The sequence below is a fragment of the Aythya marila genome (assembly GCF_965140915.1).
Source record: "Aythya marila genome assembly, chromosome: 22".
Classification (NCBI taxonomy): Eukaryota; Metazoa; Chordata; class Aves; order Anseriformes; family Anatidae; genus Aythya; species Aythya marila.
In genome coordinates this window covers 6,983,841-7,006,811 of record NC_139063.1, presented here as the reverse complement: position 1 = coordinate 7,006,811, position 22,971 = coordinate 6,983,841, and the positions used below count along the sequence as shown (strand labels likewise).

At 49.4% G+C, this 22,971-nt stretch overlaps 3 protein-coding genes across 3 annotated transcripts; 1 reads left to right on the top strand and 2 right to left on the bottom strand.

Annotated features, from left to right (window-relative positions):
• Positions 1-826: 826 nt before the first annotated feature.
• Positions 827-6,843, bottom strand: SMPDL3B (sphingomyelin phosphodiesterase acid like 3B). Its single transcript, XM_082777289.1, has 7 exons — positions 6,491-6,843; positions 4,960-5,057; positions 4,264-4,407; positions 3,500-3,672; positions 3,172-3,352; positions 2,456-2,589; positions 827-1,338 (listed from the first exon to the last, which is right to left on the bottom strand). Exons 1-7 carry the CDS (start codon positions 6,802-6,804, stop codon positions 958-960), a joined length of 1,425 nt encoding a protein of 474 aa, XP_082633415.1. The 5' UTR covers positions 6,805-6,843; the 3' UTR covers positions 827-957.
• A 216-nt stretch (positions 6,844-7,059) lies between these two features.
• On the top strand, positions 7,060-11,732 carry RPA2 (replication protein A2). The gene is made up of 9 exons (XM_082777277.1): positions 7,060-7,166; positions 7,296-7,390; positions 7,486-7,587; positions 7,702-7,815; positions 8,797-8,871; positions 9,504-9,617; positions 9,941-10,051; positions 10,226-10,320; positions 11,097-11,732. The coding sequence occupies exons 1-9, from the start codon at positions 7,151-7,153 to the stop codon at positions 11,179-11,181; spliced, it is 807 nt and encodes a 268-aa protein (XP_082633403.1). The 5' UTR covers positions 7,060-7,150; the 3' UTR covers positions 11,182-11,732.
• A 2,578-nt stretch (positions 11,733-14,310) lies between these two features.
• THEMIS2 (thymocyte selection associated family member 2) lies at positions 14,311-22,745 on the bottom strand. The gene is made up of 5 exons (XM_082777788.1): positions 22,589-22,745; positions 17,420-17,560; positions 17,102-17,302; positions 15,693-16,913; positions 14,311-15,134 (listed from the first exon to the last, which is right to left on the bottom strand). The coding sequence occupies exons 1-5, from the start codon at positions 22,680-22,682 to the stop codon at positions 15,040-15,042; spliced, it is 1,752 nt and encodes a 583-aa protein (XP_082633914.1). The 5' UTR covers positions 22,683-22,745; the 3' UTR covers positions 14,311-15,039.
• Positions 22,746-22,971: the final 226 nt, after the last annotated feature.

Genomic DNA, 22,971 nt, shown 5'->3' with positions numbered 1-22,971 from the left:
TGCAAGAGTAGCCTAGGACTGCACTGATACAGCAGGATGCTCAGTCCATATACAGCACCCTACTGCCTTACAAGCAACACCCTACTGCCTTACAAGCTCCTGCTCACCGCAGACCCCTGGAATCTGCATTTTACAGAGTATTTCTTCACTGGCTCATCCACTTGTACCTGGAGGGTACAGAATTACTTTGTATTTGTTCCCTTGTGGTTCTTACGGAAGCTGAGCAAAGCCCAAAGCGGGCAAATTACCAAATCACTAAGTCTCTCTTAACAGCGAAGTAGTCAATGTCAGTTTGCAATGCCCAGCTTTGCAAAAAGTTAGAAAATAAGTGTATGAGAGTTATCAGAACACAGAAGGTACTTGGAAAAAAATAAAAATAAAATCAAGCTTATATTGGAACCATATCTTGGACACTGACATGTGAATGTCATGGCCTAAACTTTTTTGAAATTCATACACTGTAAAAGGAAGCACTAACCCCACCTGGCTTTGCTCACAAACCAGAGGGAAAGCTGCTGCTGTACAAGGCCACCAAAACTTTTCAGGCCACCTTTTCTGCCATCTTTTCAGCAGAGGAGTGTGTGCCAAAATGAAGAATTCAGCTGGCAGCAGGCTCCTCAGGAGCATGTGGCAGCTCACAGTTCTCATACATTCAGAAGGCAAGTTAAACTTCATGGGGAGGCCTGGACTTCATCTGATTTCTGCAACTACCTCAGAAGTCGCAGTGGAAGGAAGACAAACTCTCTGATGCATGTCAGTCTGGCACAAAAAGGCAACACAGCAATCACTGATACATAGAGCCTTTCTAGAAGCGGTCTAATCGGCATCGTAGAACTTTTATTAAAAGATGCTGATTTTGTCTTAGTTTCCAAATAAGTTCTCAATTCCAAAAGCATTCACGATTGCTAATTCACTGTGAATCACTGTGAAACTGTCCTCTCCTCATTCATTCTTGATCTAACTCATGAGACTGCTTGCTGGGGACTGAAGAGCCCCTAAGAGCAAGCAGAGTAATAAAAGGCAAACACTGGTGATGGCAGTAGTAGAGCTGTTGGCTTTAACGCACTCATTGTATCTCATAAAATCGATTTCTCTGATGGCACAAACATGGTCAACACGGCAGTCCTCCCCACACAGGTCGAGGTCATATTTGACAGAATTAAACTCATAATATTGCTGTAGGTACTTTGCATCCTTCGATATCCTCTCTAGCACTGTCTGCATGGAGTGTGCAGAGCCATCTGGGATTTGGAAGGCTTTCGTCAGCCTATACTCTTCCTCCCATATTGGGCCCATCATATTGGCATGTGTTAAGTTCAAGTAGTAAGTCACCATATCCTGCAGAGTGAGAAAAACCGAACAAAGACAAATCAGGAGAGGATCAGCCCTTGAGTGAAATGTTTGCCTAGGATGCTATCAGCCCCTTCTCCCAGATGCCAGTGCGTAACAGAGTGAAGCATATTCACAGATTGGCAGCAAGTAACACATCTCCCAGCCCAATGAGGGGCGAGCCATCTCCCAGCAGGGGCTTTCTATCAACATGTGAACCTGGGGATAGACGATGCAGGTGAGAGCCTCCAGAACACACCACAAAAGCAGCATTATCCCATTCACTATTTCATAAGGAATGAAGGGATGGCTTTTCTTTGTCTGATTTTTATTTCCAAATATCAGGAATATTGTGCCTGGCCTACTTTAAAATCACTCTGGTATATATCTTCAACACAGTTCACTGGCAGAGCTGAGGCCTGGAGTAGTGTAACTTACTGAATTAAATTATTTTCTCAAACATGAGCAATGTAAAGAATAAAGTTTTTCAAAAGTTCTGTTCTCAGTCTCTTGCCCTTTTTCTCTCAGCTTCACTAGCTCCCTTGCCTTATGCAGTGTATTTTAGGACAGACAAGAATAAATTTCTTATCCTATCCAGAGCTGCTTTAACCCATTGCAAAGAAAGGCACAAAACACCATTCACAAGTAAGAGACAAATCAAACAGAAGCAGACCCTGCAATTCACCTGAATTCAGATCCCATTATAAATGAATCAATTCAGCAGTTAGGAGGGACCCAAATAAGCTTCTAGACAATTCATATTTTTTCGAGGGGGGTCAACACGTCTGTCAGTTCCCAAAGAGAAGTCCTGTGATCCATATTGCTTGCATGGTAAAGCAAGTATCAAAGGAGACTAACTAAAGACACAAAGAACATAGCAAAGTCTGTCCTGTGCTGGTCTGGACTGCATTCCAGCAGGAGGCCTGAACCAGCTGAATGTGGCCACTTTGCCTTCACTCACTGATGCTCTTACTAAAACTTTGTGCTAGCTACAAGACTGAAGTATCTGGTTAGAGGTTGTCTCTGGCAAAGCCTCTTCTATTCTGTAGTTCTGCCTGTTTAAACCACAGGGAGGAATTAAAACACCCTTCTAAACTGCAGTGCAAAGTACAAAGGGATCACCTACCTGTACTTGAAGTGTGTCGGGATCATAGTCAATCACCCGGATCCCAGGGTTGTTGGCTCCATTGTTCACTCCAGGTAATGTTGTTTTCCAGGGAGTCACTCCAGGGGCCAAGAACATGACATTGATTGGAGAACCTTAATGAAAAGGCAAAACAAACCATGAATCTGAGACCCCAGCTTGTATCAGACACTGCCCAGACTACAGCGAGCATCTCAGGAACAGATCACCCTGCAAACAGCTTTGTCACCAGCCTTAGTTCCAACAGTGCATGCCTGAAGTGTGTGCATGTTGAACAGCATGAGAAATTGAACATGGGACTGCTGCAACTAAGAAGAGGCTTTCCACAGCTGTAGAAGACCCTTATGGTGAGGGGTGCACAAGAGAACCACACTCAAAGGCCACCCAGAGCACTACCAACAAACACAATGCAAAGGTTCATAATTGCTCCCTTACATCTCAGCTAATGTCCAAAGCCCATCAATATGGAGTAAGATCAGCAGCGTGGCATCAACAGAAAACTACAGAATTTGAGGGGAAACAGGGAGGAGAGCAGGAGATACAGGTTGGGGGTAAGGATCATGGCCATTGTTGTGTTTTGTTGACCGAAGCATTTTACAAAATTTTTTAGAAAGTAAGATAAAAACAAGCTTCTTCTGGCTTCCCAGCTGTATTTGGCTAGCAGTCACTGAAAAGATGTGGGTGACCAGAACCAGTACCTGTATCACTGTAAAACATCCGAAAGCTGTCTGTGTGATGGTGTCCAAAAAACTGGGCAGCAATCACTCCGTGGTGCTTCTGCACAATTTTCAAGTATCGTTTATTAAAATCACTCTGGAACCAGGGCTTGCCTCGTTTCTTCTCAAAGAAACCAGGAGGGATGTGCCCGACAATGTAGACCTACAAAAGTGAACAGACACACTGAACACAGAGCCCATACTTCCTACAGAGCACTGGCTGGCAGTGACTGAACAGAGGGGAGCATCAGGGGCAAGAAGAGCTTCCATGCTGGGAGAAGCCCTCTGCGAAGTTTGTTTATTTTAATACCATTTCTTCTGCTTTAGAGGCATTGGTCAGCGTTTCTTCCAGCCACTGAAACTGCCCTCCAGGATCTTCCTCGCCAGCTGTCTCATTATTCTGATCATAGTACAGATTGGTATTGAGAACAATCATTCGCCCCCTTGTATTTGGGCTGGGCAGCTTCTCACTGTAGAATGCTCCTGCAAAATGCAACCATCAGGGGAGGAGCTGGAGGTCTGGTCCAGTTGGTTATCATGACCCCAGATCCCTGTGTTTCCACCTCCCTCAGCTCTCTTTCTCAACAGCCACAGCAGAATCACTGGACAAGGCACCAACAGTGCTCTGACCAGTCCAAGCTGTGTACTTGGTGCAACTCTTCCCTATGCATCTCTTGCCCCTCTTAGGCCTCACAAGAGGAAGGTAGATGCTGCACAAGGACAATGTGCAGGAGCAGGAGCTGGGCAGCTGTAGAGAGCCACAGTGTTGGCCTGTACCAGTAGCTTTCTTTGAACACACTTCCTCCCCTTTACCCCCCACCAAAGCTTACCACTGTGCATCCTCTGCAGGGATACTTGCCAGTAACTCAAAGAAAGCAGGAGAGATTAAAGAATAAAGAAATTTATTTTCTTACATGCAGGAGAACTCAGTGCTAGAAATCAGCATTAAATTGTACCCTTTCACTGAAAATACTGTTGCTCTGAGTGTTAAAAGAAGGAAAGATGACTTGTGGTATTCTCTGAACCAGCCCCAGTTCTCCAGAGTGCTGCCAATACAAGCCAGTGGTGCTATACCTGCTCTGAACAGGGGAATAGAAGCTTCATTCAACCAGGGACGCCACATTTCAGCTGTTTGGTTGTAGATCCTGTGCCCCTTTCCTGGGAACTGATTCTTGGGGTGGAAGTCGTGATTGCCCATAGCCGCATAGACTTTAGTATCTAGAGACAGAGAAAAGGAGGCACAGAGAAGTCCATGCTTGTTTCAGAGTTCATCCTCATCAGAACTCTTCAATGCACTTGCAGACTCAGAAAGAATAGCATGGCTTGAGAGCTTTATAAGAGCATTATCACCCACACCTCATACACATGGTTGCATTGACGGGATCCAATGTTGCAGAGACAATCCCTACTTGGAGCAAGCTACCCAAAGACATGGCTTTACAGATGAATCAATGAGCTCTCACCATTAGTAACACTCCTTCCCCCACTGTCGAGACAGATAAAATAAAAAGAATTTTTGCAAGCTTTTTTGTCTTAATGAGTGATTACAGAAACTTTTTTTCCCCTCTCTTCTGTGTTAACCAGAATGCATCAGGTGCCTCAATTCAAACATGCCTCACTCCATAGAGCAACTAACCAAAGGACAAAGGAGTCTTATTGCCCACAGCCTTTCTGGGCCCTCCCCCTTCCCTATTCTGTCATTGCTCCACACCGGTTAGTACTTCTCATGAAACTGTACTTCTCTCCCCTTCTCTTTCCCTGAAGTCCTACCTGGAAATACCTGTTTTATCAGAGAGGTCAGATTTTCAATTATGTGCAGAACCTTTTCTTCTCCAAGACTCTCGTTGGGGACATGAGGAGTATCATCTCTGAAAAAAACAGAAACAGCATGGTCAATGCCTTTGTCTAGCAAGACATATGCTTAAAGTGATGAGCAAGGCAGAGAACTTGCACTTGTGCCCTCTGTTTTCTTTTTAGAAGACAAAGCTGGAGGTTTTTGAGGGTAGGAATTGGCACTATGCTCTCTGGCCACAGCACTGAAGGAGTTTCAGGGAATCACTCAAAGTGAAAACTTGCTCCACTTTATTATACCTTGAAAAAACTGTACACAAGCATAAGAAATGGAGGCTCACCCTACTTCAGAACATTTAATAGATGCTACAGCTGATCGGAGATCATAAAAGAGAAAGCATTTTGCAATCTCAGGGCAAAATTTGATCAGCAATAGGGAAACAAGCCTGTTTGTACTCAAGATAACAGCAGGATAACAACTCTTTCAGTAAAAATGAAACAAATGGATGCCTTCATTAATGCAGCAATCATTGAGATCTGGCAGACGCACACTCCAGTAGTTTCACTAATACGCTTACGGCATTTGCAGATGATGCTGGGCTATCAAGGACTACAAGCCAGCCCATCAGAGAGGAAGATCAAAACTCAAAACAATGTCAAAGAACTGGGGGAAAATTACTCTTATTTGATTTTTTCTTTTGAAGTATAAAGACCAATGACATAACTATTTCTGAGTAGGAACAGTCTTCCACACTATAAAAAGCAGGAACAATGAATTCAGCAACTGCGCTGTAAATCAGGACAGTCTGAAGAAATGCCACAAGCTGTTTTCCAGCCTCCTTCTCCTAATGCCACTAACAGGCAGAGTTTTGGGCACCAACACAAAGAGCACATCCCATACCTGCAAGTTTTTCAGGTATTCACGCTCTGTGTGAAGTCAGCCAGAGCTGGCAACAATTTAAAGGAAAAGAAAGGCATGGTGAATCGCAACACCTCCCCTTCATTTATTTCGTTTCTCACTGATGGGTCTGTCGGAAGCACAGCTCTCATCGAGAGGCCTTCTCACAGCCACACTCTCTCCCCCAGCTTCGCTCAGCTCTTCTCCAAGCCTCTGTTTTACACCATAAGACAAGTCCAGACCTCACCTCTCCAAAACGGTTACCACACAGGCAGCCCCACGTTTGCCAAAAATCCCTTCCCGCCCGGCTCCCCGGTCTCTCCTCAAGGCTCCCATCCGAGCCCTGGCGACCCTCGGAGAAGGCGGGATCAAGCCACAACCCGAGAGCACGCACACCCACAGCACCGGCCCCGACAATTCCTCCAGCATCTGCCGGCCTCCCCTCGCAGCCGAAGCTCCCTACAGACGCGGACACGAGCGGTCGGCTGCCGCGGTCTCAGAGAAGCGAAAGAACCGCCGAGGCGGCGAGCCCAAGGAGCCCGTGGCGCACGGTTCCCACCTGCCGGCCGCTGCCAGCGGGCAGGGGAGGCGGCCGCGGCGCCCGGCCCTCACCCGGTCCACAGGATGAAGTCCGGCCGCCGCAGGAGGCGGCGCATGGCGAAGACGGAGGAGTTGAGCAGGCTCCAGGGCGCGTCGCACAGGTAGCTGCCCCACGGCCCCGCGCCCGGCCCGGCCTGCGAGCCCCCCGACGGGCAGCCCCGCCCGGCCGCCGCCGCCGCCTCGTACTCGGGGTCCCAGTGCAGGTCCGTGACGTGCCAGAAGCGCCCCGCCGCCGCTCGGGGCCGCCGGACGGGCAGCGGGACGCGCTCCCTCCGCTCACCTGCCAGGGCCAGCGGCCACAGCAGGAGGATCACGGCCGCCTTCATGCCGGCCAGTGGCTGCCGTGCCCTGCCGAGCCGAGCCGAGCCAAGGCGTACCTTGCCTTGACCTGCCCTGCCCTGCCCTGCCCTGCCCTGCCCCGCCCTGCCCCGCCCCGCCCCGCCCCGTTCGCCCCCTCGCAGCGCCGCGCACCTCGGCGCGGCCGGGCAGCGCCAGTACTCAACGTGGCGCTGCCAGCCTCCCTGCGGCCTCCCCCCATTGGGAAGAGCCGGAAGAAGGCAGATTACGATTGGCTGCCGGCCGACGCAGCGGGCCCACGGATTGGGCGCGAGGAGGGGCGGTGCGCGCGGGCTGGCGGGCAGCCGCCATCCGAGCGCTGCCGCCGCCGCCGCCATGTGGAGCGGGCACGGTGCGGGCTGGGCCCGGCGGGCGGCCTGGGGCCGGGCGGGGGCGGGGGGCGCCCGGGGCCGCCGCCCCTCGTGGCGCTAGCGGAGGGCGCGGCGCCGCCGCCTGACGGGCTCTCCCCTTCCCTCCCCAGGTAACTTCGACGGCGGCTACGGGCCCGCGGGCGGCTACGCGCAGTCCCCGGGAGGCTTCAGCTCGCCCACCGGCACCCAGGCGGAGAAGAAGCAGGTAGGCGGGCGGCCGGGCGGCCGGTGCCCGGAGCGCTGGGCCGCGGCGGGCGGGCGCTGCCCGGAGTCGCTGACGGCGCCGCCCTCCCCTCGCAGCGCGCCCGCTCGCAGAACATCGTGCCCTGCACCGTGTCGCAGCTGCTGGCGGCCGAGCAGGTCGAGGAGACCTTCAGGATCCGGGACGTGGAGATCTCGCAGGTGGGCGTCGGGGGTGGCCCTCGAGGAGACCGGCGAGGCCCGGCGGGGAGGCTGTGAGTAGGAGCGCGCTCGCCTCGGGCCTTCCCCGGCTGACTCGGCCTTCCTCAAACGCAGGTCACCATCATGGGGATAATTCGGCACGCTGAGAAAGCGCCGACGAACATCCTGTACAAAGTGGACGACATGACGGCAGCGCCGATGGATGTTAGGCAGTGGGTCGATACTGATGTAAGCACCAGATTTGGTACTGAGGCTGCGATGTGGAAGGTGCTTAGAATCTATGGAGAGAATAGTTTTCCAAACAAACAAAAAGAAATAGCTGTTTAGAAAAGTATTTTGGGAATAACATGCTTCTGAAAGCCAAGAAAGATGTTGCTGTAATAGAGATCGCTGGTGTTCTGCATGATTGTTCTCCTGTTTTGTAATTCATACGTGGTTCTACAATGAATCTCTTCAGATAATTTTTTTAGAGTTTCACTGCTGAAGCTCAACCATTGCTGTACTGAGAGATGCATGCTCAGTACTTCTGCATAAGAAATACAGAACCAGAGAGTGAAAGAGATTCTGTATGTGACTGTGATTAAGACATGTATCATTGCACATTGTGTCATCTTCCTATGCATGATTCATGAAATGCTGCTAGTTTTCACTGGAGTTTCATGCAGATATAGCAAGCCTTTAAATCTAAATGCATTTTCAAGTTGCAAAAGCACTGATGTGTGGAAGTAAAGAAAAAGCTGTTCTTCCTGCCATATTTTTTCCAAATATGAGGACATGCTGTGGTTCAATCCAGGGTCCCAGCTGGATCCTCAAGATTATAGGTCCCTTCCAAGTGCATGAATGCAGTCTCTCATCTATGTTTTAGTTGCCTGTAATGTTGGAAAAGGCAATTTTCCATACTACCTTTCTTGGTAGTATGGAAATGCATTTTCAAGTGAACAGCAGAGTTCCACTGAACAGCTCTGTAAGAGTAATTAAGCAGACGTTGTCTAACTGCATGTTTAACATAAGTTCAATTTTATGTTATCAATAAGTTCTATTTTTCATTTACAGTTATATTTACCTAACTGCTCTAAATGGTCATAGGAACAGATATGATTTGTGTTTGCTTGAGACTTTACATCTCCTTTCTCAAGTCATTGATTGTGATAATTGAGAAATGGAAACGTGAATAGCAAAACCTTGCTTTCTCCTTTTCCTCTCTGTAAGGAGGCAGGTGGCGAGAATATCGTGGTACCTCCAGGAACTTATGTAAAAGTAGCTGGTCATCTTCGGTCCTTCCAGGTGAGGTCATATATTACTTCTCAAGTAATGAGGCAGGAGCAGTGGCTTGAAGGATTGGTGGATCCGACAAAGTGTTAGTAGGCTCCCTTTAAAATATCCAGTTATTTGTGATCTTTGATTATATTTTTCTGTGGAAAAATCCTTGAATGTTTTTGCCTGTGCTGTATGAATCACTCGTTACTAAATCAAAAGGGTGGAAGAAGCATTTAAAATGTCACTGTTTATCAGTAAATTATTTTCAGTGGAAAAGAGTACTGGCCACCAGGTTATTGGATGCTTGCCCTGTTGAGCTTAGACCATGATCTGGATAATGGGGATGCTTCCTGCAGCATATTATGTAGCAGGGTTGTCTCATAATAGTCACCCTTTAAATAATGCTGCATGTGTTAAAGCAAAGTGCAGTTAGTTACTAGCCATTTAAAAAAGAAGCTGTCTTGTCCTGCACTGCTTTGCATGATCACGTATGAAAACTTAAGTCCAAAAACTTTGCTTGTTACGTGCAGAAAAACTCCCTACCTACCACTGTCCCTGTTCCTGGCTGGAATGATTAAACACATTCTGCTAAAGCTGTCTTGTTAATTGACTTGTACTGTACTTGTTTTTTCTATTTTTATTTTTTTAATCTCTGAAAGAATAAGAAAAGCTTGGTGGCATTTAAGATCATGCCTCTGGAAAACATGAATGAGTTCACCACGCACATCCTAGAGATTGTTAATGCGCATATGATCCTCAGAAAAAATCTTACGGTATGTACTTCAAGATCATGATTCCATGCTAGCCGTTACTGGATTATTGTTTATCTCTCAAAGAGAGTGAACTCTTGGCTCATTGGGGAAATTGTATACAAGTTGTGGAGATGGAAATTCTGAAATTGTTGAAGAGCTACAGTGAGGGTGTAACAGGAGTTTTGGCTTCCCTGGAGAGACATTGTGTTGTAGTCAATTCCCATTGGTTTCTTTTGGAAATCTGCTTTTAATTACTGTCTCTCTGATATGTAACACTGAGTCTTTCATGCCCTGAGTTTACAGCAGCCTGTGTAACCACAGTTCTTCTACTCTTGTAATTGCAGGCAGCATCAAGAGCGCCTCAGTCATTTACCTCTGCTGGGATAGGTGACATGGGGGGCTATGGTGGAGGTGGCAGTCTGCCGGTGAATGGACTCACAGCACATCAGAGTCAGGTGGGTGCAAGCAGGTTCTCCAGAGACAGCTGTTGCAGTGGATGCTGCTGCAGAGTGATGAAGGATAAAGCAGTGATTATTCTTTGAAGACTGGTAATTCTTCCTTGACCTTGCTATCTAATGCAGATAGAGAAGCTTAGCTGTGTGCTAATGGTGTAGTTCATGTTCTTCCAGGTGCTGAACCTGATTAAAAACTGCCCTGTCCCAGAAGGTATGAGTCTTCAAGAGCTGAAACTTCAGCTCCCCAATGTCAGCATGTCAACGATCAAGTAAGTGTGTAGAAACAAAGGATGTGCTTGAAATATGGGTAGAGACTGATAAAAGGAGACAAAGAAGAAAATAGTGGGCAAGGCTAGATCCCTACTTTGTTAGCAGGGCTGGTAATTTCATGTAGTAGTGAGCCTGAGCTTTTTGAATTCTTCTGTGAAACGGTTTAGAACGAGACATGGTTTGTTGAAGTGATGATAAAAGTGCAACACTCTCTGTTTTCAAAACAAGCTGTTCAGTAGCTCAGTAGCAAAGCAATAGGTACCTGGGTGTGCTTCAGCAGTATTTTTACCTGTTCAAGGACTGGTTTTTCTCTCTCTACATCCCAAACAAAATTTTGGAATACAGTGGGGGATGGTGGTGTTTGGTTTTGTTTGTTTCCTTAGATGTTTCTTATGACTTCCTCCTGACACTGAGAAGAACAGTGAAATTTAAAGACAGTATTAATGTCTTATATTCCTGTGTCCTATACTGTTTGAACCAGAGCCATAGGTTCTGCTTTTATCTGGAAAAAAAAATGCTGAGAGTTGTGGCCTTCTCTGTTCTTAGAGACTGAGAATTGCTGGGGGATCATACTGACATAGCTTTCAAAATCTTTCTGTACCTACTAATTTGTGAAGCAGCTTTTTCAGTGCTAAAAAGATACAGTCACTGGGAGCATCCCTTGGAAGATGCTGGAAGGGAACAGTGGGAAAGGAGTGCTGTAGAAAGGAAATACCTGAGAGAAAAGTGTTGACGTGGACTGCTTAGCAATTGACTTTTTTTTTTTTCTTCAAAGGCAAGCAGTTGAATTCCTTAGCAGTGAGGGACACATCTACTCCACTGTGGATGATGATCACTATAAGTCTACGGATGCTGAGTGAAGTTCTTTCCAGCTGGATTTGTTTTTAAGCAAATGCTTGTCTATGTTTCAAGTTAACCTGTCAAGCTTTGCAATGTGGAAGGTGATCTTTTCTCTTTCTAGCCTGTAAGAGTCACTGTTATTCTGTGAGTGCCTACACGTTGGAACTCAAGGACAAGCAGAACATGTAGGAGGATTTTGTTGACTGGACTTGATTACTGTGCCGTGACCATGTGATGGAAGCATAAGCGAATATGGGAAAACTGAACTCAAAGCTTCAGAGCCTTCAGTTTGTTTTTGTCTCTTAGTAGAATGACTGTTAGAAAAAAAACTCTTTCTAATCTTGTTGTGGGCAGATTGACTTTTGCTCCTAGAGCTGTTTCTACTACCACACATTTCATTCCATTTAATTCACAAAGTGGGTAGCCAAGCTTAATATTCCACTGTGTACAGTAATCATGACTAGATTTGTAATTAGTTTAGTTTGTGCATTTAAATCTATATTTGTACTATGAGGTAATCTTATTACTGGAGCTTTTGAATTTTATATCCAATAAAAATTTAACTTGGCTAGTCTTGCGTGCTTCTGTAGCTCTAGAGGCTTTTGTTCTTCCCTAAAGAAAGAAAACATAGGTGCTGATAAAACTTAGATGTGTGGGTAAAAGCATAGCCCATGCTTTCTGAGGATTTAGTCAACTATACTTATTTCTTTTAAAACTGGTTTAAATTTTCTTAACTTGGTAAGTTGGTTTAAAATGTCAAACTGATAAGAACATCTGGACATGAAAACATTAAATAATTCTACTACTGAAAGAAGAAACTACAAGTTGTATCAGTGTTCTAAATGGAGCCAGGATCATTTCTGCCACCAAAAGCACTTTAGCTGAAGCTGAAATTAGTTATATATCATGTAACAAGTTGTAGTGGGATTTGTTTGTTTAAGACATTACAGAGGAAAACACTGAGTTAGGAAGCAGCAATGTGGATAGTGGTGCTGCATCGGTGTGGAGTTAACAAATTTGCAACTCCTTTCTCTACAATCCTGTTTTGCTCAGAGAGGCAGCATGCTGTTGACAGCTGCTTCAGAATATCTGTTCTCATTCATGACGTACTTCCTGTTGTATAAAATGCAAAGCTGAAAACTACCTCCTGGGAATTGTTTTGCAATTGTCAATGGGAATGTTTGAGTAGTTAATAAATATTCAGAAGCATTGTTCACAATGAACCTGTAAAAAACATAGCTGGTCTCACAAAGAGGATGCAAGGTTTCTGTGGCAAATGTGTTTAGCATTGCTGAAAAGCAGGACCTGGGATCTTTCAAGCTGAACGCTGATAAAACTGAAATGTGCTTGCTGCCCACCAGGTGGGAGCCTGGTTTGCTGCACTGTGTTGACCTGTCCTTTGAGAGCTGCTTGCTGCTTTCACCATAGTATGGGACCTCTTGGAGAATGCATGTGCAGTTGAGGGCTTGTGCTCCCTGCTTGTCAGCTGGCTTCCATGGGAGTTGCAAGCTATGGGTCTCAGTTCAGATTTTTTTTTATCTGAGAGGGATGATGTGACCTGGCTTTGGAAAAGCAGTTCTTCCCTTTCTGCCCATTTGTCACACTGGGACCTGCTACTGTTGTTAATGCTGTAGCAAAATCAATGTGTCCTGCGCAGGTTCAGATGGTGTCACACCTGTAGCCTGTGGTGTACTTTTTGGGGCTAAATCATACTATGGATGTGTAGCAAGTGAGACAGCTATAGAAACTAGCAGACCTAGAAGCCAGAAGTACTATAATTTCAATTTTGCAGGTGGTGTGCAGATTAGGAAGAAAATGATTATTTTTGGAAGTGAAGATGAGTGGAATTGCCTGCAGTAAAGGAAGTTGTAGGACTATATGAAATGCTTGTGAGTGGAGTGTTAAAATGTCTTCAGCTGTAGAGGGAGTTGAATTCTTTACCTAGGCCCCAGTTGGCTTTTTCTTCAAAGCATCAAAGGACATCTGCTTTTGTCTGGCAGGACAATTTGGTGTAGGGTTTGGATCTGTTGGGGACAGAAGTGTTTGTTGCTTTGAAAAATGCCTATGTTTAAAGCTATGAGTGAGCTAAGGGTGAAATCCAAGCTCCTGCTCCTCTCCTCATCCTCCTCAGCCATAGTTCAACAATTATTCTTTTCCTCCAGGGCAAGCAAAAATCGTGTTCTGGGATGGCTGCAGTGGGTTGCTTGGTTGAAGCTTTGTACATAATGTTTAGGTGCTATAAATGGTGATAGTGCTTGTTTGCAGGAGAGATGAGTTCTTGCTTTGGTGAGTATTCAGTGAAATGATCTCAACAGCAAGAGTCAGTGTCTTAGTCACAATGCTGTGATTTGAGGAGAGGACCCTGATACTGACTGTAAATCACAGGGTGAGAACAAAGAGAAGGAAACCAGCTCAAATCCCATGTAGGGCTTTTGCCAAGTTAGAAGGGAGGAGATGCTCTCTGCAACTTGGTAAATCTTCTCTAGACCCTAAGTGAGGAAGGACATGAACTGAAAAACAACCCAAAATTACACTTTACTGAGAGATTATTATTATTTTTTCCAACAGTTTACTAGTAAAGGAATTGAGAAGTTTGTTTTCCAGCTCTGATTTGTACCTGCTTCTAATCTGAAGTACCTAGGTCTGGAAATTGCCCTGTGTTGGTGCTGCCTGGCACTGCAGCAGTCAGGCAGGATGGCAATGTTTTGTCCAGTAGTAGGATGTATAGAAAGCTGCTGATGCTGGTTCATGAGCCTTTAGTAGATTCCAGCAAAACTACTGCAAGAGAAGAATTTGTTCTAAACTTTTCAATTTGAAATGGCTATGAGCATGGCACATCCTTAGGATCCAGCCAAGCTATTATGCAGAAAGTGTGTGGATGATATTAGTGCATAGGAGCAGAGTGAGACACGTGTTCTAGGGCCCTGGCCAGCACCTCAATGACATCTTGGTGACTGCTCCGTTCCCAGGATGGTTGCCCAACTGTTTGCTGCTCTGGTGCAGTTGGAGAGTCAGACGAGTGACAGCAGAGGATGCAATCCATAGCAAAACAGCCAGCTACAGCAGAGCAGGGAGGATTTAGTCTGCATATGTGGCCATTCCTCAGGCATATGGGCTACTTGCATTCATAGAATCATATGGGGCTGAGGTTGGAAGGGACATTAAAGATCATCTAGTTCCAATCCCCCTGCCATCAGCAGGAATGCTACCCACGAGATCAGGTTGCTCAGGGCCTCATCCAACCTCTAGGGATAGGGCATCCACAACCTCTCTGGGCAACCTGTACCAGTGCCTTACTACCCTTACAGTTAAGAATTTCCCCCTAACCCATAATCTGAATCTCCCCTCTTTTAATTTAAAACCATTCCTCCTTGTCCTGTCACTGTCCAAGCAAAACCGTGTTCTCCATCCTCTCTATAATTCCCTGTACTGAAAAGCTGCGATGAGGTGACCCTAGAGCCTTCTGTAGGCTGAACAGCCTCAGCTCTCCCAGCCTTTCTTCGTAGGAGTGGGGCTCCAGCCCCTTGATCATCTTCATGGTCCTCTGGGCCCACTCTAACAGCCCCACATCCTTCTTATGGTTGGGACCCTAGACCTGGATGCTGGACTGGAGTCTTCACTAGTAGGGCCTCACAGGGGCAGAGCAGAGGTTTGACAAGCCCCTCCCTTGACCTGCTGGCTACTCCTCTGCTAATGCAGACCAGGATGCATTCAAGGAAAGGGGGGCACATTATTTGCATCATCGAGGCAGGTGGAAGTTGTGCTGTGGACCCTTAAGGTTGTATTTAGTCTTTATTTAAATAGGCTATTTAATAGCCTTAATTTAATACAAGATCTAAGAATATTCAGAGGCTGGACAGCTTCCAGAAACCAGATGATTAGAAAGGAAAAACAGTCTGCATTTTTTTAATTGTCTTTTGAATGTCTTCTTCAATGACTTCATAGTCATGTTCATCACTGCTTCTCTCCATGTCTGCAAGAGAGAAGTACAGACTATGTACATAAATGGAGCTGGAGCATGGCTGAAACCCTACAGGGAGATGCCCCTGCCTGCCCTCCCCTCCTCCCTGATGTGGTGGTGCAGGAGGAGTACCTGCACCAGGTAGCCCCAGCGAGTCTGGGGCCAAGTGCCTGCAAGGAAAAAGGCTTCTCGCCATTATAGACGCTGGCTTCTAATGCCACAGGTCCCTTGCAATTTGGGGGGCAGGAATATTCTGCATTTGAGAGCAGGTCAAGGCCAAGTGCTCATGTACAGTGTTTGTTTCTCAATAGCCCTTGAGGCCAGACCTTGTTTTCCCTCATGCCACGGTCCATGTGTGGGACAAAGGATGGGACAGCCACCCACAGAAACCCAGCTGGTCTTGGGCTAACACGTGGCTGGGTGCCGGTCTCCTCAGCAGAACATCCCTGCCTCATGTCCCCATGGGGACAGCCCCAGGTACCTCATGGCCAGCAGTGCCCCACAACAATACAAATACATGTAATACATACATACAACCCGCTATTGCCACTGGGGGCCCTGTGCTCTCACCTGTGTCACTGGGAACCTTGCGGGACCGGGGAGCTGCCGGCAGACGGGGACGTGGGCTGTACTCATTGGGGGTGCTCCGGTGGGTAGTAAGGCTCTTCACCTTCTGGGGAAGGACCAATGGCGGTGGCAGTGGTTGAGCCAGGCGTGTCTGGGAGCTGGTGGTGGGTCTGGGGACCTGGGAGCGCTTTCCCCTGGAGCGTGCCCTGTCCTGCTCTGGGGCAGGGCATGGCTGTACCTGCACATCCCTACTGGCCACCTTCGGCTTGGGGGGCCGTGGGGGTGGAGGGGCTGAGCCACCCGGCAGCTGTGCCAGCAGCTTGTAGTAGAAGGCCTCAGTCAGCTCCTCCACATGGGAGCAGTGCGTGGAGGGGGCCTGGGAGCAGACAGGCTCCTCAGTGAGGACAAGGGAGAGGTCCAACCACTGGGGTGGGATCTCAAAGCCCTTATCTGGCTCCTCACAGAAGCTGCTGACCAGGAAGGGCTGGGTGATGCGGGCCTCCAGCCGCAGTGCAGGGAAGGAGCCCAGCACATCCCTCTCCAGCGCTGGGTCCGTGGCCACCACCCGGACATCGCATGGCAGTGGCAGCAGCTCCACCAGCTCCGTCAGCCTGTACTTCTTGCTGTCACACACCTCCTCGACAAAGCTGCCCCCCAGATCCAGGGGCAGCAGCAGCTCCTCACCCTCCTCCTCACCCTCCTCCTCACTATGGCGGAGGCACAGGAGCCGGGTGCTGGCACCAGCCAGTAGCAGCTGCCGGGCCTCCAGCCGGTCACCCACACTGAGCGGGGGCACGTCGTCCTCGTGGCCCTCACAGTCCTGCATTACCACCACGTGCAGCTGCTGGCCAGGCTGCAGGCTGGCTGCCAGCTCCTGCACCCCTGCAAACTGCCGGGGCCGCCGCCTGAAGCGGCCTTGGTAGGCACTGGAGAGAAGGAAACGGCGGGTACCGCTGCGGGCAGAGGCCAGGACCCTCCAGGTGTGGGAGCAGCTGTGGATCTGCAGCCGCTGTCCCTTCCGCAGGCGGGAGACCCAGGCACTCTCAAAGATGGTGGCACTGTGGGGCCCCTCCAGGATCTCGGCCTGTGTCGGCAGCACCTCCTCCATCCCCAGCACCTCGCTCAGCAGCAGTGGCCGGGAGAAGTGGACGTCCTGCGACTCCTCTGTCACATCCTCCACATCCACCTCCAGCGTGGAGGGGATCTTCACCTCATCCCGTCGCACTGGAGGGGCAGAACCACTCTGATCTTGTGCTCGGCCTCTTCCCATGCTGTAGAGAACCTCACCTTGTGCCCACCCTGCCTGCAACCACCCATGCTGCCCGTGTCAGGGCCCTATCAACAAACTCGTGTAAGGCCCCCCCCACTCTCCACCCCCCAGCACCCCTGCCTGGCCCCACAGCAGGACTCACGGTTCATGGTGGCCTGCACCTCATAGACAGGGCTCAGGAGCAGGGCATGGGGGCCGATGGTGGGGCACCGTAGTGGCTGTGTCTGCCTGCCCCTCCACTCCAGTGCCTGGTGCAGCGTCAAGCCCTTCTTCCCGCTGACCCCCAGGAAGGGTCCCTGTGGCGTGGGGTATGGCACCAGATCTAGGGCAGGCTGGAAAAGACCTGTGGGAGGGCAAGGATGAGACCCTGACAGGTGCAAAGGGCCTCCCAGTGAGGAGGGCCCTATGGGGTGCCATGGGGCTCGGTTGTGGTGGGTTGGGGCAGGGTGTTCTTGCTCACCCTTAAATGTTGGCAGCAGCTCCGTTGTCTGCCCCGTGTGCACATTCTCACAGACAACCTTCTGCAGTGTGACAGCTGTGATTTTCAGCAGGTCACCAGTTGACAAGCAGCACTCATTGCCTGAGATCTCATACACAGACCCTGCAGGGAGAGGAGAGACATGTTGTCATTGACAGTCACTGTGCTGAGACTGGGCTGTGGGGTGCAGGTGTCCCACATGGTCCCAGACAGCCCAGCTGGGTCACATGTGGCTGTGGAGTGGCTCCAGCAACTCTGTTATCCCCTGCCTCCTCTCAGAGCATGGGGACAGGGAGCTGTCACCCATCAGTATGGGCACTTGTACTCTGGGAGTGGTGCAGGAAGCAATTGCTGCCAAGCCCATCAGCTGCTGCTTGCAATCTGTTCACAAATGGGTTTATTTCTGCTTGGCTGATTGATTTTGAGCCCACATGCTTTGATTACCAGTGGGCAGAGATTGCTCCGGATCACACAAGGCCACATTCTCTGCTACTGCTGCTGTCCTGCACAAGTGGGGCTGCAGCTGGACACTCTGGTGCCAAGTGTGGTGAAGCTCAGCACAGCTGAAGAGGGCTGAGCAACCAGCATCCCTCAGGATTTCCTGGAAGAATCTGCCTCTACCAGCATTTTTAACCGTTGTTAATCTCTGTTAACAACACACAGAATGACACAAAGATGGGTTTTAGATTCAGACCTTTGAATTTCCTCTAAGCTGTCCCTTCCTGTCTCCTCAGAACATCTGCAGGTGATTGGTGCTTCCATCTAACACTAGAAGATCCTGACTGAAGTCAGAGATACACAGGAGTCCTGCGAGAGGTGGCAGCAGGGGAAGGTGACCAAAGAGGAATATAGCGATATGGTCTAGAAGGCAGGGTTGGGGTTAGGAAAGCCAAAGCCCACCCAGATTATCAATAGGGGATTATATCGTGCTTAACCAACTGATCACCTTCTACAATGAGGCGTTAGGCTCGGTGGACAAGGGGAGAGCAGTGGGTAGTGTTTACCTTAACTTCAGTAAGGTTTTTGGCGCCAAAAATTTTGGCATGTCTCCTATCACATCCTTGTAGAGAAGCAGCTGAAGTATGGGTTAGATAAGTGCCTGCTGTGCTGGACTGAAAACTGGGTTATGGGCCCAGAGGGTGGTGATCAGTAGCACAAAGTCTACTTGGAAGCCAGTAACTGGTGGTGTACCCCAGGTGTCAATACTGTGTCTAATCTTGCTTAACATCTTCATTAACAGTCTGGATGATGGGGCAGAGAGCACCCTCAGCACCTCCAGATGACACAAAACCAGGAGGACTGGCTGATACACTGCAGGGTCATGCTGCTGTCCAAGAGGGCACTCAAGAGGCTGAAAGACAAGTGTGAGGACAGGAACCTCATGAAGTTCAACAAAGAGAAGCTCAAAGTCCTGCCGATGGATGGGAATAAGCTCTTAAGTTCTGAGGACTTCCTATGAACTTTAGAAGACTTGTTTTATTGTGTTGGTGGTCTGTCATCGGTACAGCTTGCCCAGAGACTTCGTTGAGTCTCCTTCCTTGGAGATCTTCAAAAGCTGCCTGGATGTGGCACTGGATGTGCCACTGGCTCAGCATGGCCCTGCCTGGGTTTGGCCTGCATGGTCACAAGAGGTTCCTGCCAACACCACCGACGCTGTGAGTTTGGCAGTTCCCACCACAAATAGTCTGGGCATGGTCTGTATCACTGCCAAATACCACTTACATGGTGGTGGCCTGTATTTGGTTGTCTGTAATGAGTCCCATGGCAGTGTCAAGAGGCCGAGCTGTAGCCTGTCCCTGGTGCAGGCTTTGTTCTTTCTGGCAGTGGGCTGAGCTTGAGTGTCCTAGTGCACATGGGCCTGACTGGGGTTGAGCATGAGCAGACACTTCAGGCTGCTCGTGCGCACACTTGGAGCTCTTTGGTTTTAACTCTTCCCATGGGCAGGGGAAACTGGAGGGAGCTGGATGGATGTGGCTGGGGTAGAGGGTGGTGTGAGCTGCCTGCTGCAGGTGGCGCCAGCTTTGGGGATTATGCAAGGATCAGCTTCTTGCAGAAATGTGGGAAGTGCTTGCATGGTGTGGAAATGCTTCCAGGGCACAGCTGCTGTGCACCAATGTTCCTGGGGAAGTCACAGGACTCTAGGGCTGTGGTGGGGCTGTGGGTTCCCAGAATGCTGAAGGGGGCCATGGAGGGGCTGTATGGACAGGGAGGAGGGCTGGCAGCTGCATGGGTCAGGACAGAGCTGGTCTGCAGGCTCAGTGGTGGCAGACAGGGAGCTCAATGGGCCACCTGGGTGAACGGACTGAGCTGGCACCTCTGACAGCCCCATGTACTGGTCAAACCCAAAACACCATGGCATGATGTACTGACATGCACAGCCATGTCAGCAGGCTTGGGCCAGAGGGAGCCAAGGCTGGAGACACTGCTGTCAGCTGGCTGGCATCCCTGTGCTCAAGGAGGACATGGCTACAGGCACAGCTGCAGCAATGAGCATGGCTCTGCAGAGTGTAGGGGAAACAGCAAGGTAAGAACAGCCGCAGAGTGCCTGCCCCTGGGACCTCTTCCTCAGGAGAGGGAGAACCTCAATGTGGAAATTACTATGGAAAAATAACCAGGAAGAGGTGAATGAAAACTCGAAAGCATCAGAAAGTCTTGCAGTATGCAAGCACCGGTCCCCCTCCAGCCACACTGTGACAGTATCGAGGACATGATCTGAAACTGGAGGATGCACACAGTAGGGCTGCACTGCCCACAGCACAGCCATGCCTTGTGCCATGGTGCAGAGACCTTGTGAACCCCTGTAGTGGGTTTACGTGGCAAGGTTTTGGTAGCAGGGAGCCATAGAGGTGGTTTCTGTGAGAAAGATCTAGAAGCTGCCTGATGTTTGGGAAAGGCCCCATTGTTTTCCAGATCTGAGCCAATAAGCGATGTTGTTTTGCGCCTCTGTGAGAGCATATTTAAGACAGGGAAAAAAACACTGCGCCAGACAGCAGCCGGGAGAGTCAAGGGAATGAGAAAAAAGCCTTGCAGGTGCCAAGGTCAGTGTAGAAGGAGGGGGAGAGGTGCTCCAGGTGCCGGAGCAGAAGTCCCCTGTGGCCTGTGGTGAGGACCATGGTGAAGCAGGATGTCCCCCTGCAGCCCATGGAGTACCACAGTGGAGCAGGGTTCCACGCTGCAGCCCGTGGAGGAGACCACGGTGGAGCAGGTGACCTGGCAGGAGCTGCTGCCCGTAGGGGAGCCAGGTTGGAGCAGTTTTCTCCTGAGGGATGGACCCCGTGGTACGGACCCATATCTGGAGCAGTTCTGGAAGAGCTGCTGCCTGTGGGAAGCCCACGCCAGATCAGTTCATCAAGGACTGCATCCCGTGGGTGGGACCCCACAGCACAGGGGACGAGAGTGACCGAGAAGGAGCGGCAGAGAAGAAGTGCTGTAGACTGACCATAACCCCCATTCCTCCGTTCCCCTGCGCCGCTCGGGGGGAGGAGGTGGAAGAGGGTGGATGGGGGGAAGGTGCTTTTGTTTTTTTTTTTTCCTTTGTTTTCTCACTTCTCTCGCTTGTTAGTAATAGGCAATAAATCTTACTATCTCCTTATGCCGAGTCTGTTTTGCCCGTTACAATAATTACTGAGTGATTTTCTCATCCTTATCTCAACCTTTGAGCCCTTTTCTCATATTTTCTCCCCATTCCTCTTTGAGGAGGGGGAGTGAGAGAGCGGCTGTGGTGGAGCTCAGCTGCCCACTCGAGCGGAACCATGACAACCCCCCACATGCCTGGCAGGATTGGCTCCCTTGGGTGGCAGTGAGACACAGGCTCTGCATGAGGAGGCTCGTGGCTGGTCCATGTAGGAACCTGAGTTGCTCCTCGGTGCTATCGTGGCATCAAGCCACAGCTGTTGCAACATGAAATATTAACAAGAATGTGGAGGACATGAAGAGTGTTTGGCTGAGGAAGGAGCCTGAGAAAGGGCTGAGAGAGGCAGAAGTTTTGTTTAAGTTCTTGGAGACACCCTCCCCGCCCACTTGCAGTCCCCAAAACAGAAAGCCAGAAGTAATGACAGGAAATCCAGAAACATTCAACTCAAAATGTTTAAGAAACGTTATCTCTGCAAGATAACACATCTGCAGGGTGCAATGCTGACTAACCCCTGGTGCATAATCATCTGCCTGTGAAAGTCTAACACCATCTACCAGCAGCCAAGGGAATATGTAGCTGGGAGCCTTGGAAGAGCTGGCCAAGGGGTCTTTGTTGTGCTGACACTTATTTCTAAGCAGTCAGAAATACCTAGAAGCTTGTACAATCCATGCCCTGAAAAGCTTCCAGTGCTGGTAGCAGTGCAGGTGTCGTAACACAGGAGATAAACAGTGCAGAAGAGTACAACAGGAATGGCTGGAGACTGAACAATGTAATTGCATGCCAAATGCAAACACCATTTCCAAGCTGTGGGAAAGATTTGGTACTTGACTACACTGCGAAGGGACAGGGTAAGTATGTTCTGGGACACTCTGCCTTTCATGGAGCAGGAACTCCTCAGACTATGCTGCCATGCCATGATACCATCCACCATGAGCAATGACCCCTTCTGACCCTGAATTTCTGCACTCAATGAGCTGCTACCAAACATTTTGCAGCCTAAAATTTCTCCCCACTCTGAGATGGACTCATGACAAACATCCCGCTCTGCTCCAGCCTCCTCACCGCAACTACCAGCAACTGCTAAATACGTTAACTGCTGTTGTTTCAATGAACGGTGGCAGTTCTCCTCATTTAGTAAATTTAAGATGTTATCGATGGCAAAGGCTCTTTGGGAGAGCTAAACATCCATCTCTGCTGAGCTTCAGGGAAAAAGAATTAGAACACTGCTTCTGCTCTTTAAAAGTCAGTGTGACCTAGTGCTAGAAATCTCACAAGTCCTGATGGTATCTTGCACAATGGTGTTGGCACAGTGGGCAGGATCCCACTGTGCATTCCCACTTTTTTTTGGAAGCCCCAGAAATCCAGCAAAAACATTTGCTAATTTCTGACTGCATCTCGCCACCAACATGACCATCATCTGAGGAAATTACACTGGTCCAGGTTTCATCTCTCAGGGCCAGGGGGAGGTGGCACAGCCTAGGGGCACTCCTTTGTGGCAGTGGGCACCCAGCACTCACCTTGGAAGTAGACACCAGAGCATATCCTGAGGATGCGGGGTAGGGTGGTGGGGTCCAGGGAGCAGATGTATTCCTGGAAGGAGAGGGGCTCCATGCCTGTGCTGCTGTGTGTTCCGGGGTCCTCTGCAGGGAGTGAACTAAGACAACTCTGGGCTCTGCTTTCACTTCTGCATGGTTTTCACTTCTGCTTCTAGCACTGGTAAGTTCCTGCTCCAGATACTTGCTGCTGGCAGCTCTCCAGTCTATGTAAACAGACTGATGAGCTGCTGGGACAGCCCAATTCCTGTCACCCACGGCCTGGTGGCTCCTAGCCCTGCCCTGCCCAGGCTGATGGTGCTGAAGGCAGGCAAAGGCACAGACCTTGGCTCTGCCATGGTGCTGTC

Bases quoted from the DNA above. Each gene is read 5' to 3' on its own strand.
- SMPDL3B (XM_082777289.1), bottom strand. From the start codon at position 6,804: ATGAAGGCGGCCGTGATCCTCCTGCTGTGGCCGCTGGCCCTGGCAGGT. The intron at 4,408-4,959 runs GTAGGACTTCAG...CTCTGTCTCTAG, and splicing joins GATAAAACAGGTATTTCCAG to ATACTAAAGTCTATGCGGCT. The intron at 3,673-4,263 runs GTATAGCACCAC...TGCATTTTGCAG, and splicing joins TATTCCCCTGTTCAGAGCAG to GAGCATTCTACAGTGAGAAG.
- RPA2 (XM_082777277.1), top strand. The intron at 7,391-7,485 runs GTAGGCGGGCGG...CTCCCCTCGCAG, and splicing joins CCCAGGCGGAGAAGAAGCAG to CGCGCCCGCTCGCAGAACAT. The intron at 8,872-9,503 runs GTGAGGTCATAT...AATCTCTGAAAG, and splicing joins GTCATCTTCGGTCCTTCCAG to AATAAGAAAAGCTTGGTGGC.
- THEMIS2 (XM_082777788.1), bottom strand. From the start codon at position 22,682: ATGGAGCCCCTCTCCTTCCAGGAATACATCTGCTCCCTGGACCCCACC. The intron at 16,914-17,101 runs GTGAGTCCTGCT...CTGCCCCTCCAG, and splicing joins GGTGCAGGCCACCATGAACC to TGCGACGGGATGAGGTGAAG. The intron at 15,135-15,692 runs GTGAGAGCACAG...TCTCTCTTGCAG, and splicing joins CAAGGTTCCCAGTGACACAG to ACATGGAGAGAAGCAGTGAT.